The 19,959-nt window shown below is 41.3% G+C and overlaps 1 protein-coding gene across 1 annotated transcript in view; it reads left to right on the top strand.

Annotated features, from left to right (window-relative positions):
• Positions 1 to 9,423, top strand: part of SHPRH (SNF2 histone linker PHD RING helicase) — a 66,812-nt gene extending 57,389 nt beyond the window's left edge. The window contains exons 24-29 of the mRNA XM_056852793.1: positions 857 to 1,045; positions 4,450 to 4,542; positions 4,789 to 4,875; positions 7,004 to 7,182; positions 7,838 to 7,918; positions 9,318 to 9,423. Coding sequence (XP_056708771.1) covers positions 857 to 1,045; positions 4,450 to 4,542; positions 4,789 to 4,875; positions 7,004 to 7,182; positions 7,838 to 7,918; positions 9,318 to 9,414 — 726 coding nt within the window. The 3' untranslated portion in view covers positions 9,415 to 9,423. The remainder of the gene's footprint in view (positions 1 to 856; positions 1,046 to 4,449; positions 4,543 to 4,788; positions 4,876 to 7,003; positions 7,183 to 7,837; positions 7,919 to 9,317) is intronic.
• Positions 9,424 to 19,959: the final 10,536 nt, after the last annotated feature.

Genomic DNA, 19,959 nt, shown 5'->3' with positions numbered 1-19,959 from the left:
TGCACATTTACATAACTTGTGTTCCATAAGCCAGCTTTACTTGGTGTAGGAGTTTGTTTGTTTTTAAGCATAAGAGTATTACAGACACTCTGGTATGTAAATAGTCATGTGAGCTGAGTCTCCAAAGATTAACATGCCATGAAAGAGCCATGGAATTCCAGTAATTATACTCAGTCAGTTTTCAATAGTTCTGATGTGACACACAGGCTTGGCTATTAAGCCAGCCTGAGCAGTCAACCCACATGTTCATTCTGGTCCCTTAATTTAGCAGACCATCATATATCTTTGAGTAGTACATTACCTCATCTGCCCCGTCTTCCAGTCACCTGACCCCTGTTTTAGAAAGCCTGTACAAGATTTGTTCACAAGGGCTCTTCTCATGGATTCAGTACTGGCATTCACTGCATCTGTCCAGAGCAGACTCTTGTTTTTCCTGCTGAACGTACACACACACACACACACGATTCAAGGGGTGGAATGCATTGCTGGGCCATCATATGCTCCAAAAGACAGATGCATCTATGCAGGTAGGGGATGGCTAAAGAAACAGTGCTGTCTATAGAAAGTAAGTTTACAGCTGATCGTTTGGGTGACACAGGGAGAACCTCTCATGGCATCTTCAAAATGGCTTTCTTCAGAGAGAAGCCCTAGAAACTATCAGAAACTATTTTTTCCCTCATTACTCCATCAATAAGGTATGTGTTTTGTTTACTGAGGATTTCTATGCAGAACTTTATTAAAAACTACCTTTTCTCAGCTAGGTTTTATTGAATTTTTGTATCGGCATAAGTACCTGAGCAGCAAGGTCACGTAAATGTGTTGTGGCACTCACTTGCTCTTTTCCTCTTCTCCGTAGTGGGCAGTCCTGACATGTGGGCACTGCTTCTGCAATGAGTGCATAGCTATTATTATAGAACAGTACAGTGTCGGCACCCGCAGAAGTTCAATAAAGTGTGCCATCTGTAGACAGACCACATCCCATAAAGAAATCTCCTATGTCTTCACTGCAGAGTCCGCGAACCAAGAGGACGATATGCCTGTGAAGGTGAGCTGTGATACATATGAATACTTGATTGCAGCTCCCTGATGCTGCCAAAAGGGTGTTTACATTCCATATGGCAGCACTGGAAAGTTATTTCAGGCTTCAGTCCTACAGACACTTTCTTGGAAGCAGGTTTAGTAGAATCACTGGAACTTCCAAAAGTACCTGTGTCATATGTTTTAAGCATCTTTTATCATCTCCAGTGATACCATGGGACACATCTGGCCAAAGTTAAATATTTGGGTATCGTTGTAGTGCATATACTCTTTCATTTAAATAAAGGGGACTAAAAATTGCTCAACTTTAATTTAACTGTATCCTTGTGTGTAACTGTCAATATTCCTGTAGAGATGTTTAGACTATATCTCCAGTTTAAACAGGAGAATTCCTACTGCCTTCCATAATTTCGTACTGTTGTGCTGTTTATCATTTCTTGTTTGCTGCTCATTTGATTTCTTATTTGTTCTAACTTAAAGCACCACAGTGCTACATAAGGGTGTTCCCATTACAACAGGCCTGCTGGGACATTGTAGCCATAATATATGGACTTAAACAAGAAGTTGAATTCTGTGTAAGAATTCATTATAGTGGTTGGATTCCTGCCATGTTTCTACATTTTATCTGATCAACGGATGATATTACCAAATAGTAACCTAAGTAGTGTGACCAAAATATGTTACCAAATAGTGCTTTTAAGAAAGTTAATTATTCAGATAACATGCTTTTCAGATTTACCATTTTGACCGGTGATAAGTCTTGAACTTGGCACTCCGTTTTCTCTCTTCCATGCCTACTACCCACATACCTTTAAACTATTCTTAGGCGAATATATACTTAGCTTTATACAGTGCACTTCAGATGAACAGAGCACTTCTCAAATGTGATCTCAATGGTCCTTGCAACAGTTGTACAAATAGTATTCCAATTTTGCAGATGTGAGGACAAAGCTGAGAGGAGTGGCTTGCTTATTGAGATTTGAACAGCAGACTTTGTTCTTCATCCTCAGAGTTTCTACACTAGATCAGTATAATGGTGGTATACTGGTATTTTACCCTCAGGAACTGCCACGGCTATCTCAGGAGATACTATGCCAACTGCAGGGCCCCTGGGAGCCAATGCAACTGGGGCAGGAGACGCCATGCCAATCACGGGGCCCTCAGGAGCTGTCATGGCTGCAGCAGAGCCCCAGGAGACACCACACGTGCTCAGATAACTTTTTTGTTTTGGGGGAATTTAAACCCCACAATGTATTTTTTTTAAAAAAAACTTTAAAGATTTTTCTGCAAACCTGGGAGGTCCAAGTTTGGAGAAAAATCTCATTTCTCTCAGTGTGGGCCTGATCCACGGATTCAGGTATCCATAGGTCTGCCCACACTTGATAAATAGATATATGAAGGCATGGATTGCTCCAACAAAACGCTCAACAATACTGACCCAAATTAATCATTCCAGATTTTCCATTGTTGGGTTTCTCATTTTGCTGTAGAAAATTACTGAAGAGAGGGAATACATAGGGCAGTACCACTGCCAGTTGTTCACCTATGCATAGTTGGGGGCAAGAGCACGCCTGACTATCCTTCCCACCTGGTTCATCTTCCTTGCCTCTGAAGAAGAAGAGTTGGTTTTTATATGCCAACTTCCTCTACCATTTAAGACAGAATCAAACCGGCTTACTATCACCTTCCCTTCCCCTCCCCACAACAGACACCCTGTGAGGTAGGTGGGGCTGAGAGAGCTCTTAATAGAACTGTAACTAGCCCAAGGTCACCCAGCTGGCTTCATGTGTAGGAGTGGGGGAAACAACCTGGTTGATCAGATTAGCCTCCCCTGCTCATGTGGAGGAGTGGGGAATCAAACCTGGTTCTCCAGATCAGAGTCCACCTCTCCAAACCACCACTCTTAACCACTACACCATGCTGGCTATCATCCATAGGAGGACTTAAGCCCGAATCAGGCATATATAGGTACAAGTGATGTGCGCAGTTTAGAATATAAAACAGGCCATGCTGGATTAGACCAAGGTCCATCAAGTCCAGCAGTCTGTTCACACAGTGGCCAACCAGGTGCCTCTGGGAAGCCCACAAACTCTGCAGCAGCATCCTGCCTGTGTTCTACAGCACCTAATACAATAGGCATGCTCTTCTGGTCCTGGAGAGAATAGGTATGCACCATGAATAGCATCCATTTTTACTAGTAGCCATGAATAGCCCCCTCCTCCATGAACGTGTCTACTCCCCTCTTAAAGCCTTCCAAGTTGGCAGCCATCACCATATCTTGGGGCAGGGAGTTCCACAATTTAACTATGTGTTCTGTGAAGAAATACTTCCTTTTATCAGTTTTGAATCTCTCATCCTCCAGAGTCAGCAGATGATCCTGCGTTCTAGTATTATGCGAGAGGGAGAAAAGTTTCTCCCTGTCTACTCTCTCCAAGTTCCTGGGTTTTACTAGGAAATAAACTTTATAATCTGTAAGTTCAAAATTAAATTCAAAATTTAACTTTTTGTGTATGTTCAGAGGCAGGGTTGGAGAGAAGACAGATATGGATGTACACTTCAAAAATTTTCATAATTTCAGATCTGGATTTTGAATAGGGCATTGTTTTCATTATGCTGATTTTTTGGACGTGTTACATCTGTTTCCCAGGCTTGCCTCCTCTCTTTCCTTCCTCACTCCTGTACCTCCCCGAAACACTCCTGAAATTTTGGGAGATAAATTTTCATTACTCTCGGAATTTCAGGAATGTTCTTCATCGTTTTGGGTATCCCCGAACTGACCTGAAACAGCTAATTTTAGATATAATTTCAGCTTGGATATATCTAAATGCACAACCCTACAGGCATAACTACCCTTATCCCACATCACACTCAAAGAAGTGATTGAAGAATGTACTGGCCAGTCCATCCCAGAGAAAGATGCATTGAGGGGCGTGTTAAGGGATCTGATTTCATCATTATATTGTATGAAGGGGAAAAAATGTGTTAATCAGCTTAAAGGTAAATTGGTCAGACATAAAATTTCAACAGATTCCTCATTCACTTCTTTAAACTGTTGAGACTGAAGCCAGAGATACACTTATTTGCAAATCATTTCCTGCAAAATTTGTGGGCCCTATTTCCAAGGAAAAAAGATGTGTAAACTTTATTTTATACTTGCCTAAAGAGAAGTAAGAATAAGATGCAGATCGGTACAAAATTTTATATTACAGATAAATGCTCAGACTAATTTAATAAAACATTGATGGGTGAAATCTAACACTATATAGATATTTGTGTTAAAATGTTATGTATCAATTTATATAATCCCCACAAAAGAAAAAAGGAAACAGTAGTCTAGCTCTCCAGGACATATTTTATTATATATGTGTGTAAACAAATAAAAATACAATATATATGTATTCTTTTTCAAAGGGTAGTCATTCCACCAAAGTTGAAGCTGTGGTCAGGACTCTGAAGAAAATTCAGTTCAAAGATCCTGGAGCCAAATCCCTTGTTTTCTCAACGGTATTTTAAAGCTCTTTAGATCTGAAATGCACTTTATTTTAGAAGAGTTGTATGACTGGATTATTGAATGTGGTATGGGCAGCTGGAAATTCTGATTTAAGCTGATATTAGAATATATTAAGATGTTCTCTAGGCCCTTCTCTTTTGGATTCTGGGAGTAATAACAACTAAATTAGCTTTGTCAGCTGTTGTAACAAAGGCAGCGTTATTGTCACACTAAAATGTCTTTCACTTATCTTTTTGTAGTGGCAAGATGTGCTGGATATTATTGCAAAAGCTCTGTATGATAACAACATGGTATTTGCTCAGATCAACGGAATTAACAAGTTCCAGGTATGAGAGTTAGGACCCTATAGCAATGGAGTCATAGATAATAATTGTCAATGGGAGCAGTAGAATATTGATGAATGAAGAAAAATCTGCCAAGACACAGTAACTGATTTGTTATCCAGCATCACCCAGATTTGTTATCCAGCATCACCCAGAGGGCAAGCTGCTCTCACTCACTTCACTGCTGCATCTTGGGGTGCATGCACCCCCACTCCCACCTACCCAGCCAGGATCTGATGCCTCCAGATATTGCTGGGCATCTGACAGCAGTGCTATAAGCTGACATCCTGAGGAGCCGCCTTCTCTCTCAGCCTGCCTCAGGCTGTAGGGCTCGTCTGCCTGGTGCATAGGATGGTTCTGTTGCTTTGGGGGTGGGGGTCAGCCAGGCTTGGAGGCGGTTTCCATGGCATTTCCAATGGCACGGGGATTGGTTGCTGCAAATTCCTTTGGGTAGGAGGCAAGGCAGTGCAATAAGCTTGAGTGTCTGGCACTTTGATCAACTGGCAACTCCCCTCCACCAATTCGATGTGAGTGCTGAAGAACAAACCGTTTACTGGATTCAGTCTTTGAGCTGATAAAATGGAACTTCTGAATGTGCGAAATATATTTGGAAATAAATATTTGGAAATAAAGTGATCACTCCAAAAACTCAGCTAACTGAGACGTTGGGGAACTTATTCTGTCACGATATTCGTCATTCTGAAAAGCAATAAAGAAGCACTTTCCACCAGATCTATCCAACGTATCGATACTTGCACTACCACACTCCTATGTACATAAGTTAACTTTTTAAGAAAAGCTTTGTTCCAAACACATGGGACCTTTGGGGTATTCCATGTGTCACTGCATACTATCCAGCATCTACCGCCAATTGTAAATCAGTTTCATCAACAGTTCCTTTAAAGTAACATTTGTTATTCATCAAATTATAGGTAATACATAAAATTGTTTTGCATAATATGTAATACATAAAAATTGTACCGCATCGCATTTCCAACAGGTACCTAAATAAGTATAATGGCCCAGGCTATCCTGATCTCGTCAGAAGCTAAGCAGGGTCAGCCCTGGTTAGTATTTGGATGGGAGACCACCAAGGAATACCAGGGTTGCTGTGCAAAGGAAGGCACTTAGTTAGTCTCTTCTCATGCAAACCCCAAAAAGGGGTTGCCATAAGTCAGCTGCAACTTGACGGCACTTTACACACACACAAATATGAACACCCCTTTTAGGTGTCTGATATCAGTGAACCAAGATCTTAATTTTTTTTTTCAAATCTGATGAAATTAAATTTCTAAGGAATTTAGTCCAAATCCAATTCTAGGCTTCCATTAGATTCATGATATTCAGAACTTTATTCCATTTTATAATGCAATATAAAGATTACTCTTTTCTTTATCTAAAAGCATTGCATAAAAACACTGCTGTACCTATGCATCATACCATCACAAAACATTGTTACAAACTCTGTTGTGTTATGACAGCCATTATATTTTTCTAAGTAATCTAGATATTATGTGTCTAATTGGAAGGTACTGGGGGGAAAGTACCGTATATCTCCACTTGTTATCAACTGGACTTTGTTAATGCTTGGTTTCACTAAAACATTAATGGTAAAGTGTGTTTTACATTTGTTGAGTGGTGGTGACTTCACTGCAGCTAGTTTATTTAGGACATGTTTTGGGGCTAAAAGGTGGAATAAAAACCTACAATTCCTTCCTGCTTTCTTGGTTGTACTTAAGCAGTTCTCTGTAATTAAGTTACCAATGGTTAAGGTTAACAAGAGTTCCCCTTCACTCAGGCTCTGTAACACATTTCAGATCCTGGCAAAATATACAACCCTTGGCAACCTTAACTGCACTTAAGTGATGCAGAGCTGTGGGGAACAGGAAACCACTGTGATGTGTGGACTAGCCCTAACTGTTCTGAGGCAGTAACTGACCAGTTACTTCTCAATTGGGACTTGCCTGTGCTTGTGAAGGAGCAGTGTCAGCCTGTTGTCTTTTGCAGTAACTGAATTTGCTCTTACATATCAGACATGTTGTGATCCTGTATTATTCTTTCAATTTAATTCCTTTTCAATTCCTTCATTGAATTCTTAGGGTGGGGGGGTTGTTTGTTTTTTGTCTTTCAGGAAAATCTCTCAGCATTTAAATACGATCCCAAAATCAACATTTTGCTGTTGCCCCTTCATACTGGTTCCAATGGGTTAAACATCATTGAAGCAACTCATGTCCTCTTGGTGGAACCTATACTTAATCCAGCACATGAGCTACAGGCTATCGGCCGAGTGCATCGTATTGGACAAACAAAGTTAGTTCCACGGTTGTTATGGTGCTTGATTTAGCTAAGCTCACTAGTTTTCCTATGGTGGTTGGCAATGAAAAATGTTTAAGTTAACTGCCGGTGACTTCAGAGTGGAGATTTCTTTGGAGTTGGTAGAGCTAGAACTACTTTCCATGTGCTGCTCTTTGACTATGTGCTGTAGATTTGGTTTTAGAATATAATAGAGGTTTTGAATAATTTATGATGGGATGCTAACATTTACCACAGTGGGAAATATAGGAAATTGATCTTTTGTCTTTCTAATTATTCCATCAAGCAGTTAGAATTTATTTACTTCATTTATACCTTGCCTGTCTTTCCAGTAGGGGCCCAAGGTGGTTTGCATTCTCTTCTATCCTCACAATAACCCTGTGAGGTAGATTAGGCTGAGTGTGTGTGACTAGCACAGAGTCACCCAGCTTCCATGACAGTGTGAGGAATCAAATCTGGGTCTTCCAGATCCTAGTCTGACACTCTAACCACCACATAACACTGTCTGTTTTGAAAACGTAATCAGGTAAGCAAAGTTTTTAGAACAACCATCACAATCAGCGTTCTTGTAACTGTATGTTAAAGAATAAGGGATGAAACGATTAAGTGTGACAAACTAGTGCTAATTTATTTCATTTTTTTTCAAATTCAGACCCACCATTGTTCACAGATTCTTAATAAAAGCAACAATAGAAGAGAGAATGCAGACAATGCTGAAAACTGTAGAGAGAAGGTAAATAAACTGTAGTTTATCTTTGTCACTTGGGCAATATTATACTTATTTGAATGCCAATAATCTGAAAAGCATAAGAGTAGCTACCTAAGACAGACAACCCACCCACCTTTAGAGGCCAGAAAAGGTAAAGAAATAAATTGAGTTAACTCTATTAGAATGGTAAGATAAAGGATAATGTGCTTTTTGGAAAGAATGTGCTTGCTGGAAAAAGGAATCTTTTCCTCTAGCAAAATAGAGCAGTTGAAGTGTGATGAAAATGATACGCCCTGCCAACATAAATGCTGCCCTGATGTAAAAGGTCTCAACAACATGCACCACTTTGCAGATCTTTTTTGCTCTGAACTGATCATCTGCAAAGGCCTTTGTGGCTCACCATTATAGCTGATAATGCCTTTGCAGATCTGGCGTGTGTAATTCAAAAAAACTCCTAGAGTCAATACTTAGCTAGTGATCTGGTTGCTGACACACTAGATATAACATAAATTTTAAACATTAACACTGTTCATAATTAGCTTTACTTTTCTAAAATTTGAACTGTTCATCAGAACTGGAATGAAGAATCAGTTCACACAGCCCATTTTTGAACCTCTTCAAACTGAACTGAGGCAAAAAAGTAAACTTAATTTGACTATTTGTCTGGCAAACCTGTTCTCTGATTTGCTGTGAAAGCCCACACGGTCAGCAAAGGCATGAGGAAGCATGCAAAAACTCTACCCAGCTTGTTGCAAGGTCACTTGGTGTACCTGTGCTTATGGTGAAGAGCTAGCTGGGTGAGGTGTTCATCATGCCCACAAATGCAAATTGGGGGTCCTTTTTCCCCTTCAAAGTCTGGTGTTAAACAAGGACAGAGAAATCCTGTTCTGTCTTGGAACAGTTTCTGAAGGTGAGGTATGTGTTGCCATTCATATCTCACAAGCCCTTTTAGGCTCAAGTCTGACATGGTGGTTTGCCAGATGTTTGACTGAAATGTGACAAAGGCCGCAACTCTCAGCCTACCTTAATTTTTCCTTATGTTAAAGGGATAGACTCTCTAACTTCATAAAGCTCTAACCTGTGCTTTTTAGAAGCATTTTCACATATATAATTGAAACCAATTTATAATTGTGTGAATTAGGGCTTCATTTTTAAAGAAAACTAACTAAAGTAAAACTTAGCATACAGAACACCATTCAAGTAGTAAGTATAAATGTAAATCCATTTGGACGATATTTCTTAAGGAAGTAGACATTGCTGATACTTTTACACGCCAGTACTCATTTTGGAGACTTTGGTTTTTAACGATAATTACTGAAGCAAAAACCTCTTATAAAGAGTATATTTGTGATAGGTTGGATATGAACTGTGCTCCTCATTCTCTGTTGTGGTGGTCATCTTCCTCCCCCCCATCCCCCAAAAGCCATTCCAGTTCTTCCATGAAGCAGTCGGAGGCCTCCGTGTTAACAGTAGCTGATTTGGCAGACCTTTTTTCAGAAGAAACTGAAGAACTAGAGTAAAGCGATGCTGAGGTCAGAAGGATGGACCATAACATGCTTATTTCGGAGTAACACAACTAAATTGAGTAACTGTTCAGAAGTTCCTGTAGATGTCACCCAACACCCATCCTTAATAGAGCTGTATGATTTGTAAGTATTTTAACAGCTTCCACTAGGTTCTGTAGTTATGGATTTCTTCAGTATATTGACAGGAGAAGGAAAAGCAAATGCACTTTACACAAATATTGTATAAATTATGGCTTTGTACTTCCAAAGAATATGAATGCTCCCAATCCAGTTATAGTTGTGCATATAAAGGTATTTATGCCCAACAAATTGCACCAGTATGTGGATAAGGATGTGCATTTCATTGAAAGCAATCAAGTGTAGGTGGACAGCATGCATACTTGGATGCCTGTCCACATACGTATGCTGTACGCCGTTGCTTTCAGTGGCTTATACCTATAGTTCCTAATCCAACAAGTTATGTATGTGCAGGCCTCCTTTGGATTGGGAAGTTCAACTACACTTTGACACTTTGCATGGTAGAGGAGGGTATGAAAATCATGAAACAATTACTTTGCCTCCACTATTATCTGTAGACTTACTCATTAAAAAGTTCCTGAGCAAGCATCTTTTCAGAAAGGGCTCCTAGTGGCACTGCCATTTTACCATGCCAATAATTAATGTTTTAATCAGTTAACACTTAACTACCACTTTTTAGAAACCACTTCAACATTTTTCCCCCCGACATTTGTATTATTTTTAGGTATTGATAGTTGTGATTTATGTTGTAGAAACTTGATTTTTGCTTGTTTATGTTTAAAGTTATGCTGTTTTGATGCCTGTTGTTCCCGTGATCATAAATTATGCCTTTTGTATGATCTTCTTGAAAGCTGAAAACATCTGTGTGACAGATTTTTAAAGGTTCTTAAAATTGTATTTCTTACTTTGGATTCTTACCTCCTATTAAAATCTGGAAAGCTTCCTGCTTGTGTTTTGTTCCTCTGTCTGCAAACTATAACAAGTTTTGCATGGGGTTTGAATGGCAAGCATCTTTTAAAGGGCGATATATTTAGAGTTTGCTATTGAACAAGGGAGGTGTACCAGAAAACAAGTCAATATTTTTCAGATATGAATATCAGGGAGCCGAAGTTTCAGTATTCCTGGTTATTCAGGTCCCAAATACTGGTTTGATATTCAGAGCCGGGTTGGGGGAGGATTCTGATTTTATTCAACTTCATTATTTCCTGTGGGGAATCTTTCTGGGAGGGGGGCTGGAAGGCCTTTTTTAAAGCAAATGGCACAGAATTTCTGCAGAGCTGATGGTGCCTGCCCACTAAGTAACCCCTACGTTTTGAGTGATTTGGACCAAGTGTTCCAATTATATGCTTCCATTGAACAAGGTGTCCCCAGCCATCCTCCATTGTTTCCTGGGGGGGGGGGAATCCATGCTTTTTTTAGGGCAAAGAATAGCCAAAGACACAAGAACAGGCAAAGCAACCATTAGCCAAAAGCCTCCCAATGTAAACAGAACCAGGGGATCCCAACAGAATTACAGGGCAATGTGGTAAGCCTAACACAACCAATGTCAAAGTAGAGAATCCAAGCCAAACTTATTTAAACAAGAAGGGATGTAATAAAACAAATAGCAGGATTGCCCACTGGGAACAATGGGAGATGCTGGAATGCCCATTTGATATAAAAGGAGCTAGGAATGCCAATTGACTTGCAATGGGCTCCATTGAAATATATTATAGCACACAAGTTGCAATGAAAATGGGGACTGGATTTACAATGAGGGTCTCTGTGCCCAAATAGACTGCTCTGGGACTAGAATGATAGGCCCCAGTGTGGAGTGATGGTCCCTGGAACCAGATAAACTGCTCTGGGAATAAAATAACATTCCAGCTGTGAAAAAGGGAAGTTATTGGTATGGTTTGGGAAGAGACAAGGGGGTATGTATGAAGGAAGATTTAGCACTGGCGATGGGCACGGAAAGAGGTACTAGAGGAAAGGTTTGATGGATATGGCAAAAGAGATAGGGAACTGTGACAAGAAAGTGCTAATAGGAGAGGAGACTCTGAGGAAATGTCACAGCATTTAAGGCCAGGAAGGAGGGAGTATGTTCTACTAAGAATAAGACAGGTAATGTCAGGCTGGTCAAGAAATAGCACTGAACTAGAGTCTATCCTTACAGGGTAGTTGGTTGGTTTCACACATAAAGAGGAACAGAACCCCTTGACAGTTACACGGTCATGCTATACAGGAGTACTTTTCCTTGAACTCTTAACTTGAAACTCCTCATTGGAAGTCCCCAGAATATTCTGATTGCTGAGAAAGCAAAGTCCCCAGGACAAAGGTGCAGCCTGCAACTTGACAGACAAGAAGACCAGTCTCATGACCGCTAAGAAGAGCCTGGAATGGCATATTGTTTTGAGATACTGGAAAGATGCTATGGAAAAGGGACTTTGGACCCCTGGGCGCCAAAAAACAATAAATGAGGGGAAATTACAAGTCAACACTTCTTTATCCACCTTATGGAATGGGAACCATTTTGGTAATGCCCCTAATCAAGTGAAAGGTATAAAGATCTTAGGTGAGAGTGGGCTTTTAGCAACTTGGAATCCATGAACCTGTGGATCCAGCCCTTCTACTTTTACGCCTTTAGAGGCCTGTTTCTGGGACTTGGACCCTTTGGGGATCATTCTCTTATTAGCTTGAACAATTTTCCCCTAAATTTATAGATATTTGGTCTTTATATCTGTAGTTTTTGTTCTTCCCACATGGTAGAAATACTTTTTAAAGGTTTTCTTTCTGGGGCCAAGGAACTCCAGGTCTGGACAGGCCTGTCTTGTTGTTCCAGGCCCCAAGCTGCTGTGTTTCCCCCCCCCCCTTACTTCCCAGAACTTTTTAGGGTTGAAAGGCTCACAAGAGCCTTTGAGAGTTCTGTCTCTTCAACATTCCTGGATCTTTGGATAGGTAGCTATGAAACTGCATCAGTTTGCTTGTTGGGAAACTCAGCTAAAACTAGAAGGGCAACAGGGTGGTAGGGCAACAATGTTTTAACATTTAGATTCAGATTGGATAATATCCATTACATTTGCTCTCATGTTTGCAATTTTTCATTTCAAGTGTATTCATAATGCCTAGTGATTTATGGTTCATCTCCTTACTACCTAATGTGTCCTGTACTGGTTTAGAAGATTTAGAATTTTATTTTATTTGCTCATGCTTCAGCACTTCCTGTTTATTATTTTCTGTAGCCATCTGCAACTTTCTGATGGGTTAGAATTAACCTCTTTTATAAGTATTTCTGTATCTTGCATCTGATTCAGTTTGCACTTTGTGGTTTGCTTTTGTATATTGTGCAGCAATAAAGCATTTCATTCATATCAGTAGCACTAAGTCTTTCTGCCAATAGTCCTGTATCCACCAGGGTGATAAGACATTTATGCTGAGAGTTTTGCAACTGAAATATACCAAAAAATGCCAAAATACTACACATTATGTTTAAACTCCCTGAGGTTTGTTAAGAGCTTTTTAGAATAGAAAAAAAATAAGAAATAGATGAACATTAAGAAGGGCCTTATAATAGCTCTTCAAATGGGATGTAAGTGTATGGAACACGTACCGCACTTTAAAATGAAGAATACTTTTATGTATGGCTCATTCCCAGCATCCACTGCCCTACATGTAACAGCTTCCTAAGCATGACATACTTGGGGAAGTATGGCATTGGGGCAAAATACTGTTAAAATACAGTTTGACCAGCTCCTTAACTTTGAATGTGATTCCATCAAATGTGGAGAGCCACGGAAGTAAAAAAAGCCCAGAGTAGACATGACATTTCCAGATTTTTTTAATTCCATTCCCTTTTCTACATTAACTATAGCTGAGTTTGAAACCACCCTGAAGCTCTGGTTTTCAGATATGCATGATTCATTCTGCACCCTGAGAATATAATGCTGAAAAGGGAAGGGAAAATGGAGTGCAAAGAGCATGGGTGCATCATATGTTTTAACCATAGTAAAAAAATCAGGGATTGTTCAGTCTGCGCTGAGTGGAACAAAGTTCTTCCTTTGTCACTCAATCAGGTGAGTGGTTTTTGCTCTCCTAAATGCACACACACACACACACACATTGATTCCTAATCTATAAAATTGGAATAAGTGACACGAGCTCAAGAGGCTGCTGAAAGAACAAAATAGACTGAATCTGCTTGCCAAAAAACAAAAACAAATGAGCCCTCCCTATAATGATGTGTCAAAAAAAAAAAAAAGGTTTTGGGGACATACTCTGAGACTCTGTGTAACAATTAGACCTGGTTTGACATGAAGCTAGAAGTTCCCTGGTGCTGGGCAGCTTGGCAGTGGTTGCTAGAGCTAAAGCTTGTGGTCTAGTGGTATATAAGCATGAATACCAAGTTCTATGGGGGTGCTGAGGATTTTAAAAGATTTATTTGAAAGTATCAGGCATGAAGTTTAAAAAGTATATATTTGCAAAACTGTACTAGGTAAGGCAAATAATATCCCAGTCCAGAAACAAGGTGTATTTTTCTTCTTTGTTAGGAGACTCATCAATGTATGCTTGCTTCTGGTTTGTCCAAGCTGCAAGCTGCTAGTTCAGATGCGCTGAGCATTTCTACCATTTCAGGCAGTCTGAAGACTTGGCCTGCAAAGTATGTCAGCCTGTACACCCAGATTTTTTCTTCCTTTTTTGGTTGTCTGGAAGATAAAAGTTGTTTACGAGAATGGTCTTGTACTATAAACGTAGGCTAAAGAAATCCCACGCTGAGGGAAGCCAAGGAAATTGCTTGCTTCCCCCCTCCCCCCACCCCCCTTTGCTCCATCTGACAGTATGTGTGTCTGGTCAATGACATATATGCAGATGAGTCACAATCTATAAATTGGCTCCGATGAAAAGTGCCTTTTGGAACTAACCTTATGGGAAGCCGAAGCATTTTATAACAGTTCTTAACAAAGCCACACCATTCTGGGAATTTGTCCGACTTACCGAAGCAGATAGAGCTTCAGTAGAATGGACGGAGCCAGCTGGCCACTCATAGTGGTGTAGCTGAATGGAAACTGTTGCCACTTGTTGCTTCTACAAGACTTTACCTCTACATAGTTCTACCCAACATGTATCTTGTTCTCACAACAGTCCTGTGACAGAGGCAACCTGTTTAAATGTGACTTGCCCATGGGAACCAAAATTAAACCCTGGCTGGCTTAACACACTGATTGCATTGGCCACTTCTCAAGTCCTTCTGCAGACTGTCAAAAAGTGGTGACTTGAAGGAAATTACCACACTTCCCTAAGTAAAATTACTGCCGTTATTGACAGCTGCACAGGAAAAAAATAGTAATAAATATATTGTAGTATATATTTACTCATTAGTAATAAATATATTGTTAAACCTGCAGCACTTCTGGTATTTTGAGAATGGCTAGTGGGCACAAGCCCCGTGGCGCAGAGTGGTAAGCTGCACTACTGCAGTCCAAGCTCTGCTCACGACCTGAGTTCGATCCCAACGGGAGTTGGTTTCAGGTAGCCGGCTCAAGGTCGACTCAGCCTTCCACCCTTCCGAGGTCGGTAAAATGAGTGCCCAGCTTGCTGGGGGTAAAGGGAAGATGACTGGGGAAGGCACTGGGAAACCACCCCATAGAAGCATAGAATCATAGAGATGGAAGGGACCACCAGGGTCATCAAGTCCAACCCCCTGCACAATGCAGGAAAATCACAACTACCTCCCTCCCCTACACCCCTAGTGACCAGAAGATGGCCAAGATGCCCTCCCTCTCATCATCTGCCTAAGGTCACAGAATCAGCATTGCTGACAGATGGCCATCTAACCTCTTCTTAAAAACCTCCAGGGAAGGAGAGCTTACCACCTCCTGAGGAAGCCTGTTCCACTGAGGAACAGCTCTCACTGTTAGAAAATTCTTCCTAATGTCTAGACGGAAACTCTTTTGACTTAATTTCAACCCGTTGGTTCTGGTCCGGCCTTCTTGGGCAACAGGAAACAACTCAGCACCATCGTCTATATGACAGCCCCTCAAATACTTGAACATGGTTATCATATCCCCTCTCGGTCTTCTCCTCTTCAGGCTAAACATACCCAGCTCCGTCAACCTTTCCTCATAGGACTTGGTCTCCAGACCCCTCACCATCTTTGCTGCCCTCCTCTGGACACGTTCCAGCTTGTCTACATCTTTCTTAAATTGTGGTGCCCAAAACTGAACACAGTACTCTAGGTGAGGTCTAACCAGAGCAGAGTAAAGCAATACCATAACTTTACGTGATCTGGACACTATACTTCTGTTGATGCAGCCCAAGACCGCATTTGCCTTTTTAGCTACCGCATCACACTGCTGACTCATGTTCAGCGTTCGGTCTACTAAGACCCCAAGATCCTTTTCACACACACTACTGCTCAGACAAGTCTCCCTCATCCTATAATTATGCACCCCATAAACAAAGTCTGTCTAGTAAACGTCGGGATGTGACGTCACCCCGTGGGTCAGGAACGACCCGGTGCTTGCACCTTTAGTGGGCACCACCACAAAATGCCGGCTGTGGAGGCCATGGCCAGTCACAACATCTTAGAAGGTTCCAAGGCAGGTGGTGTGCTACGGATTCAAGGCTGATGCCTCCTGGGCTTTTCTGAAATGACTTCGGCACTGAAGAGAGCAAAAAGGAGGAGTGCCTTCTTGCTTTGCAGAAGAGAGGTGGTTTTTAGGGAAAGAGGGGCGTTTGCTGCCTGCATGGTCACATGGAGGGGTTTCCAAGCCTAGACAAAAGAAACACTGTCTATTGCAAAGGTGAGGGTACACAACTGCTATATACCTGCACAGGATGGGTTTATCACTCTGATGATAGGGAGTGAGCCCAAGACTTCTGTGTTTTTTCTGTTCCATTCAAGACTCTTTGCACTGTATCCTTAAGAGTCAAGAAGCAAGCGTCAGGAAACACATAGGTGAGTACCATGGCACCCTGGGGCATCATGTTGGGGATCATTTGTCCTAAGAATCCTATGGTTTCCATCAATACTATTGTCCTGGCTATAGGTAGTGACATTATTGGTTGAGAAGCTGGGAAGTTTTCTGGAAAATTAATAAAAAGAGTTGGTTTAATACCCTGCTTTTCTCTACTGAAAGGAGACTCAAAGCAGTTTACAATCACCTCCCCACTCCACAACAGCCACCTTGTGAGGTAGGTGGGGGTGATAGAGTTCTGAGAGAACTGTGACTGGCCCAAGGTCATCCAGCAGGCTTCATGTGAAGGAGTGGGGAAACAAATCCAGTTCACCAGATTAGAGTCCGCCGCTCATGTGGAGGAGTGGGGGATTAAACCTGGTTCTCCAGATTAGAGTCTGCCACCCTTAACCACTACACCATGCTGGCTCTGAACTGAGAAGTTCCCACTGGTAGGATTAATCACAATTGGAGGAAAATAGGTCTCAATTTTTGAATGGGTATCTGCCAATCATTAATCTTTGAGGTGATTGTTTCCTATAAGCTCACCTTATAATTTTACCATGCATTCCAATATCCTTGGGAGTTATGCATTTGGCAGCCAGCAAATCTTAGTCTGTGAGAATGTAGCATCCTTCCTAACTGGTGATAAGAATAAGATAAAGAAGACAGGCTCATGTGGACGTGGGAGACAGCCAACACGTGAAGGGTCCAAGTAGTTATGTTTAGGGTCCTGTTACTGGGTTTAATTGTAGAATGCAGTTACAAATGTAAATAAAAGTAAAGATTTAAGAGCAAGATTTGTTTAAATTTCCTAGACTTTTTTTAATGAAGGTACAATTTGGCTCTGCAGTCCAGCTGGAACCATGGTTCCTGGGAATGGCTCCTCTGTTATCAACTTTGTAACCTAGAGACTGTGAATGTAATGTCTGGAAGATGCCGTTCTTTGCTAGGTTAACAGACGGATTGCTCCTCCTGACAAAGGAAGGAAGTTTGCTTAGATTAAAAAACAAACAATTTTTTTAATTCTTCCTTTTTCTCAGTTGATTTAGAAATACGCTGTTTTTCTCCAAGTAGAGACTGCTGCTAGAAAGAACTGATCATTTATTTTCCAGTTTCTTTGAGTACCAGAGATGAGATGATGAAGGCAGTGCAAGCAATTATTAACAAACCCAAGCCACTTTTGCACAAGATTTAGTTTGGATTGATGCTTTAGTCAAATTTTGATTAGTTTGTGGTAGAGGAGTTTAAAGTGAATAGTGTTTACATGTGGGAATCCCTTCCCACCCATCATACTCCCTGGTCATGTAGTATTTTTATTTATTTGCAAAATTGTATCCTGCCTCTCTGCCCTTACCAGGGCTACCAAGGGGGCTAACAATTTAAAACATACATGATAAAATAACATTTTAAAACCATTAAAATTAACCCACCCAAACACGCGTCATTAAAACAATTTAAAAAACAGAGTTAAAATACATACAAAACATAAAAATAGCAATTAAAACATTGGTTAGGAAGGAGGAATCATTGAGGGAATGCCAAACGAAACAAAAAAAAATATTCACCCACAGGAAGAAGACAGCAACAGAAGGGGACAGATGAATCTTCCTGGGGAAAGAGTTCCAGAACTTTGGTACCTTGCCTAATCTCAGAAGGCAGAGCCGGGCTTCTGAAGATGAGCATTATGGTTGGGCAGGTTCATAAGGAAGTAGGTGGTCCTTTAGGTATGTTGGTCCTGAACCGTATAGAGCTTTGAAGGTCAAGACTGGGGTCTTGAATTGTGCCCAGACACCCATTTGGAGCCCAGAATGATGTGGTTCCTATGACACATCCCAGCCAACGTCCTGGGTGCAGTGTTCTGTATCAACTGAAGTTTCCAAACACTTCACAAGGGCAGCCCCACATAAAGTGCATTGCAGTAATCTAATCTAGATGTAACCAGGGCACGTCGTATGCTGCTTCTTAATCGTCAGTCAGCCCATCCCCTTTATAACATATGAAAGTTATCTATACACTTGAGAATGAGAAAAGTTCTTGTATGTTTTAATGGTTGGTCATTTTGATGCTTTTAAGGGATACTGTTAGCCCACATAAACTTACACTAAAATGAAATTATTCTTGGACTGTTTACCATTGGCCAATTTACCTGATCATCAAGTTCTGGCATTTTTTAAACATTCAGGCTTACACCAGCCCAATGGAATTGTTAACTCTGAATCTCTACCCCATGGCATATCACCAATCATTCTGCCCCATCAGAATTACACCAGAAATAAAGCAGCACCTGGGCCCTCCCTGCTTGAGTCCCAGGAACTTGGAAAATCTCAAGGCTGGATTGAGAAAGGCATCTCTCTTTTTTTGTCTGAGGGGGCACTTTTAACCCCAAAAGTTGCAGAATGGGGCATGATAGGAAGTATGTGACTGTCACATGACAGGAATCGACAGAGCCATAGTCTTGACTTCACCTGTCACCAGCTAGGACTGTAGACAGCAGAAAAAGAGAGCTGGGATCAGAGGCGGATCTACTGTCAAACTAATGAAGCTTAAGCTTCAGGGCCCCTAATCCCGGAGGGGCCCCTGAAGCAACTTTTTTTTAATTAGTGAAATTCTCAACAAAATTGATGGGAATATTGTCGAAGGCTTTCACAGTCAGAGTTCATTGGTTCTTGTAGGTTATCCGGGCTGTGTAACCGTGGTCTTGGAATTTTCTTTCCTGACATTTCGCCAGCAGCTGTGGCAGGCATCTTCAGAGGAGTAACACTGAAGGACAGTGTCTCTCAGTGTCAAGTGTGTAGGAAGAGTCAGAGAGGGGTTGGGTTTGAGCTCATTAGTACATTATCTTGATACTTACAGGACAATGATTAGCACATTACATCTGCAGGACAGTACTCAGCTCAAACCCAACCCCTCTCTGACTCTTCCTACACCCTTGACACTGAGAGACACTGTCCTTCAGTGTTACTCCTCTGAAGATGCCTGCCACAGCTACTGGCGAAACGTCAGGAAAGAAAATTCCAAGACCACGGTTACACAGCCAGGATAACCTACAAGAACCAAAATTGATGGGAGTTTTTTTAGTGATAGAAACATAAGCCAATGGGTTGAAGTACTTAATATTGACCTTAGAATATGCTCTAATGCCCATTTCATATATCCTCAAAATGTCCCTGTAATTGGTCACATTTCAAAATTTTCTCAGGGGCTTGCAGCACTCAAACCCCCAGCAGTATGGGCTCGCCAAGCTCGCCAGAAGCTATTCATAGCCTACATTTTGGCAGCTGAATCCTCAAATCCTTCGTTGGTTATGGCTTAACAGTTATATAGTTTTATTTCATATGGCCCATTTTCAAGGACCCCACCCTACCACCCTGTTCTCGGCCATTTGGGCCTTGAGGTCCTAGCAAGGCCCTTTGGACCGTGTTGGATGTTGTCCTATTGTTGCTGGTTGCGAAGGGGCCCCCATAACAGTTCAAGCTTCAGGGCCCCAGAAATGTAGGTCCGCCACTGGCTGGGATCAGGAAATGTAAGCCAAGAGGAGGTGCACTGCAGTTAGGAACGAGGCAAGGAAACCAAGTCAGGCGAAAGG

The sequence above is a fragment of the Euleptes europaea genome, chromosome 7, assembly GCF_029931775.1.
Source record: "Euleptes europaea isolate rEulEur1 chromosome 7, rEulEur1.hap1, whole genome shotgun sequence".
In the NCBI taxonomy this organism is placed as follows: domain Eukaryota; kingdom Metazoa; phylum Chordata; class Lepidosauria; order Squamata; family Sphaerodactylidae; genus Euleptes; species Euleptes europaea.
This window is presented reverse-complemented; position numbering and strand designations above follow the sequence as displayed.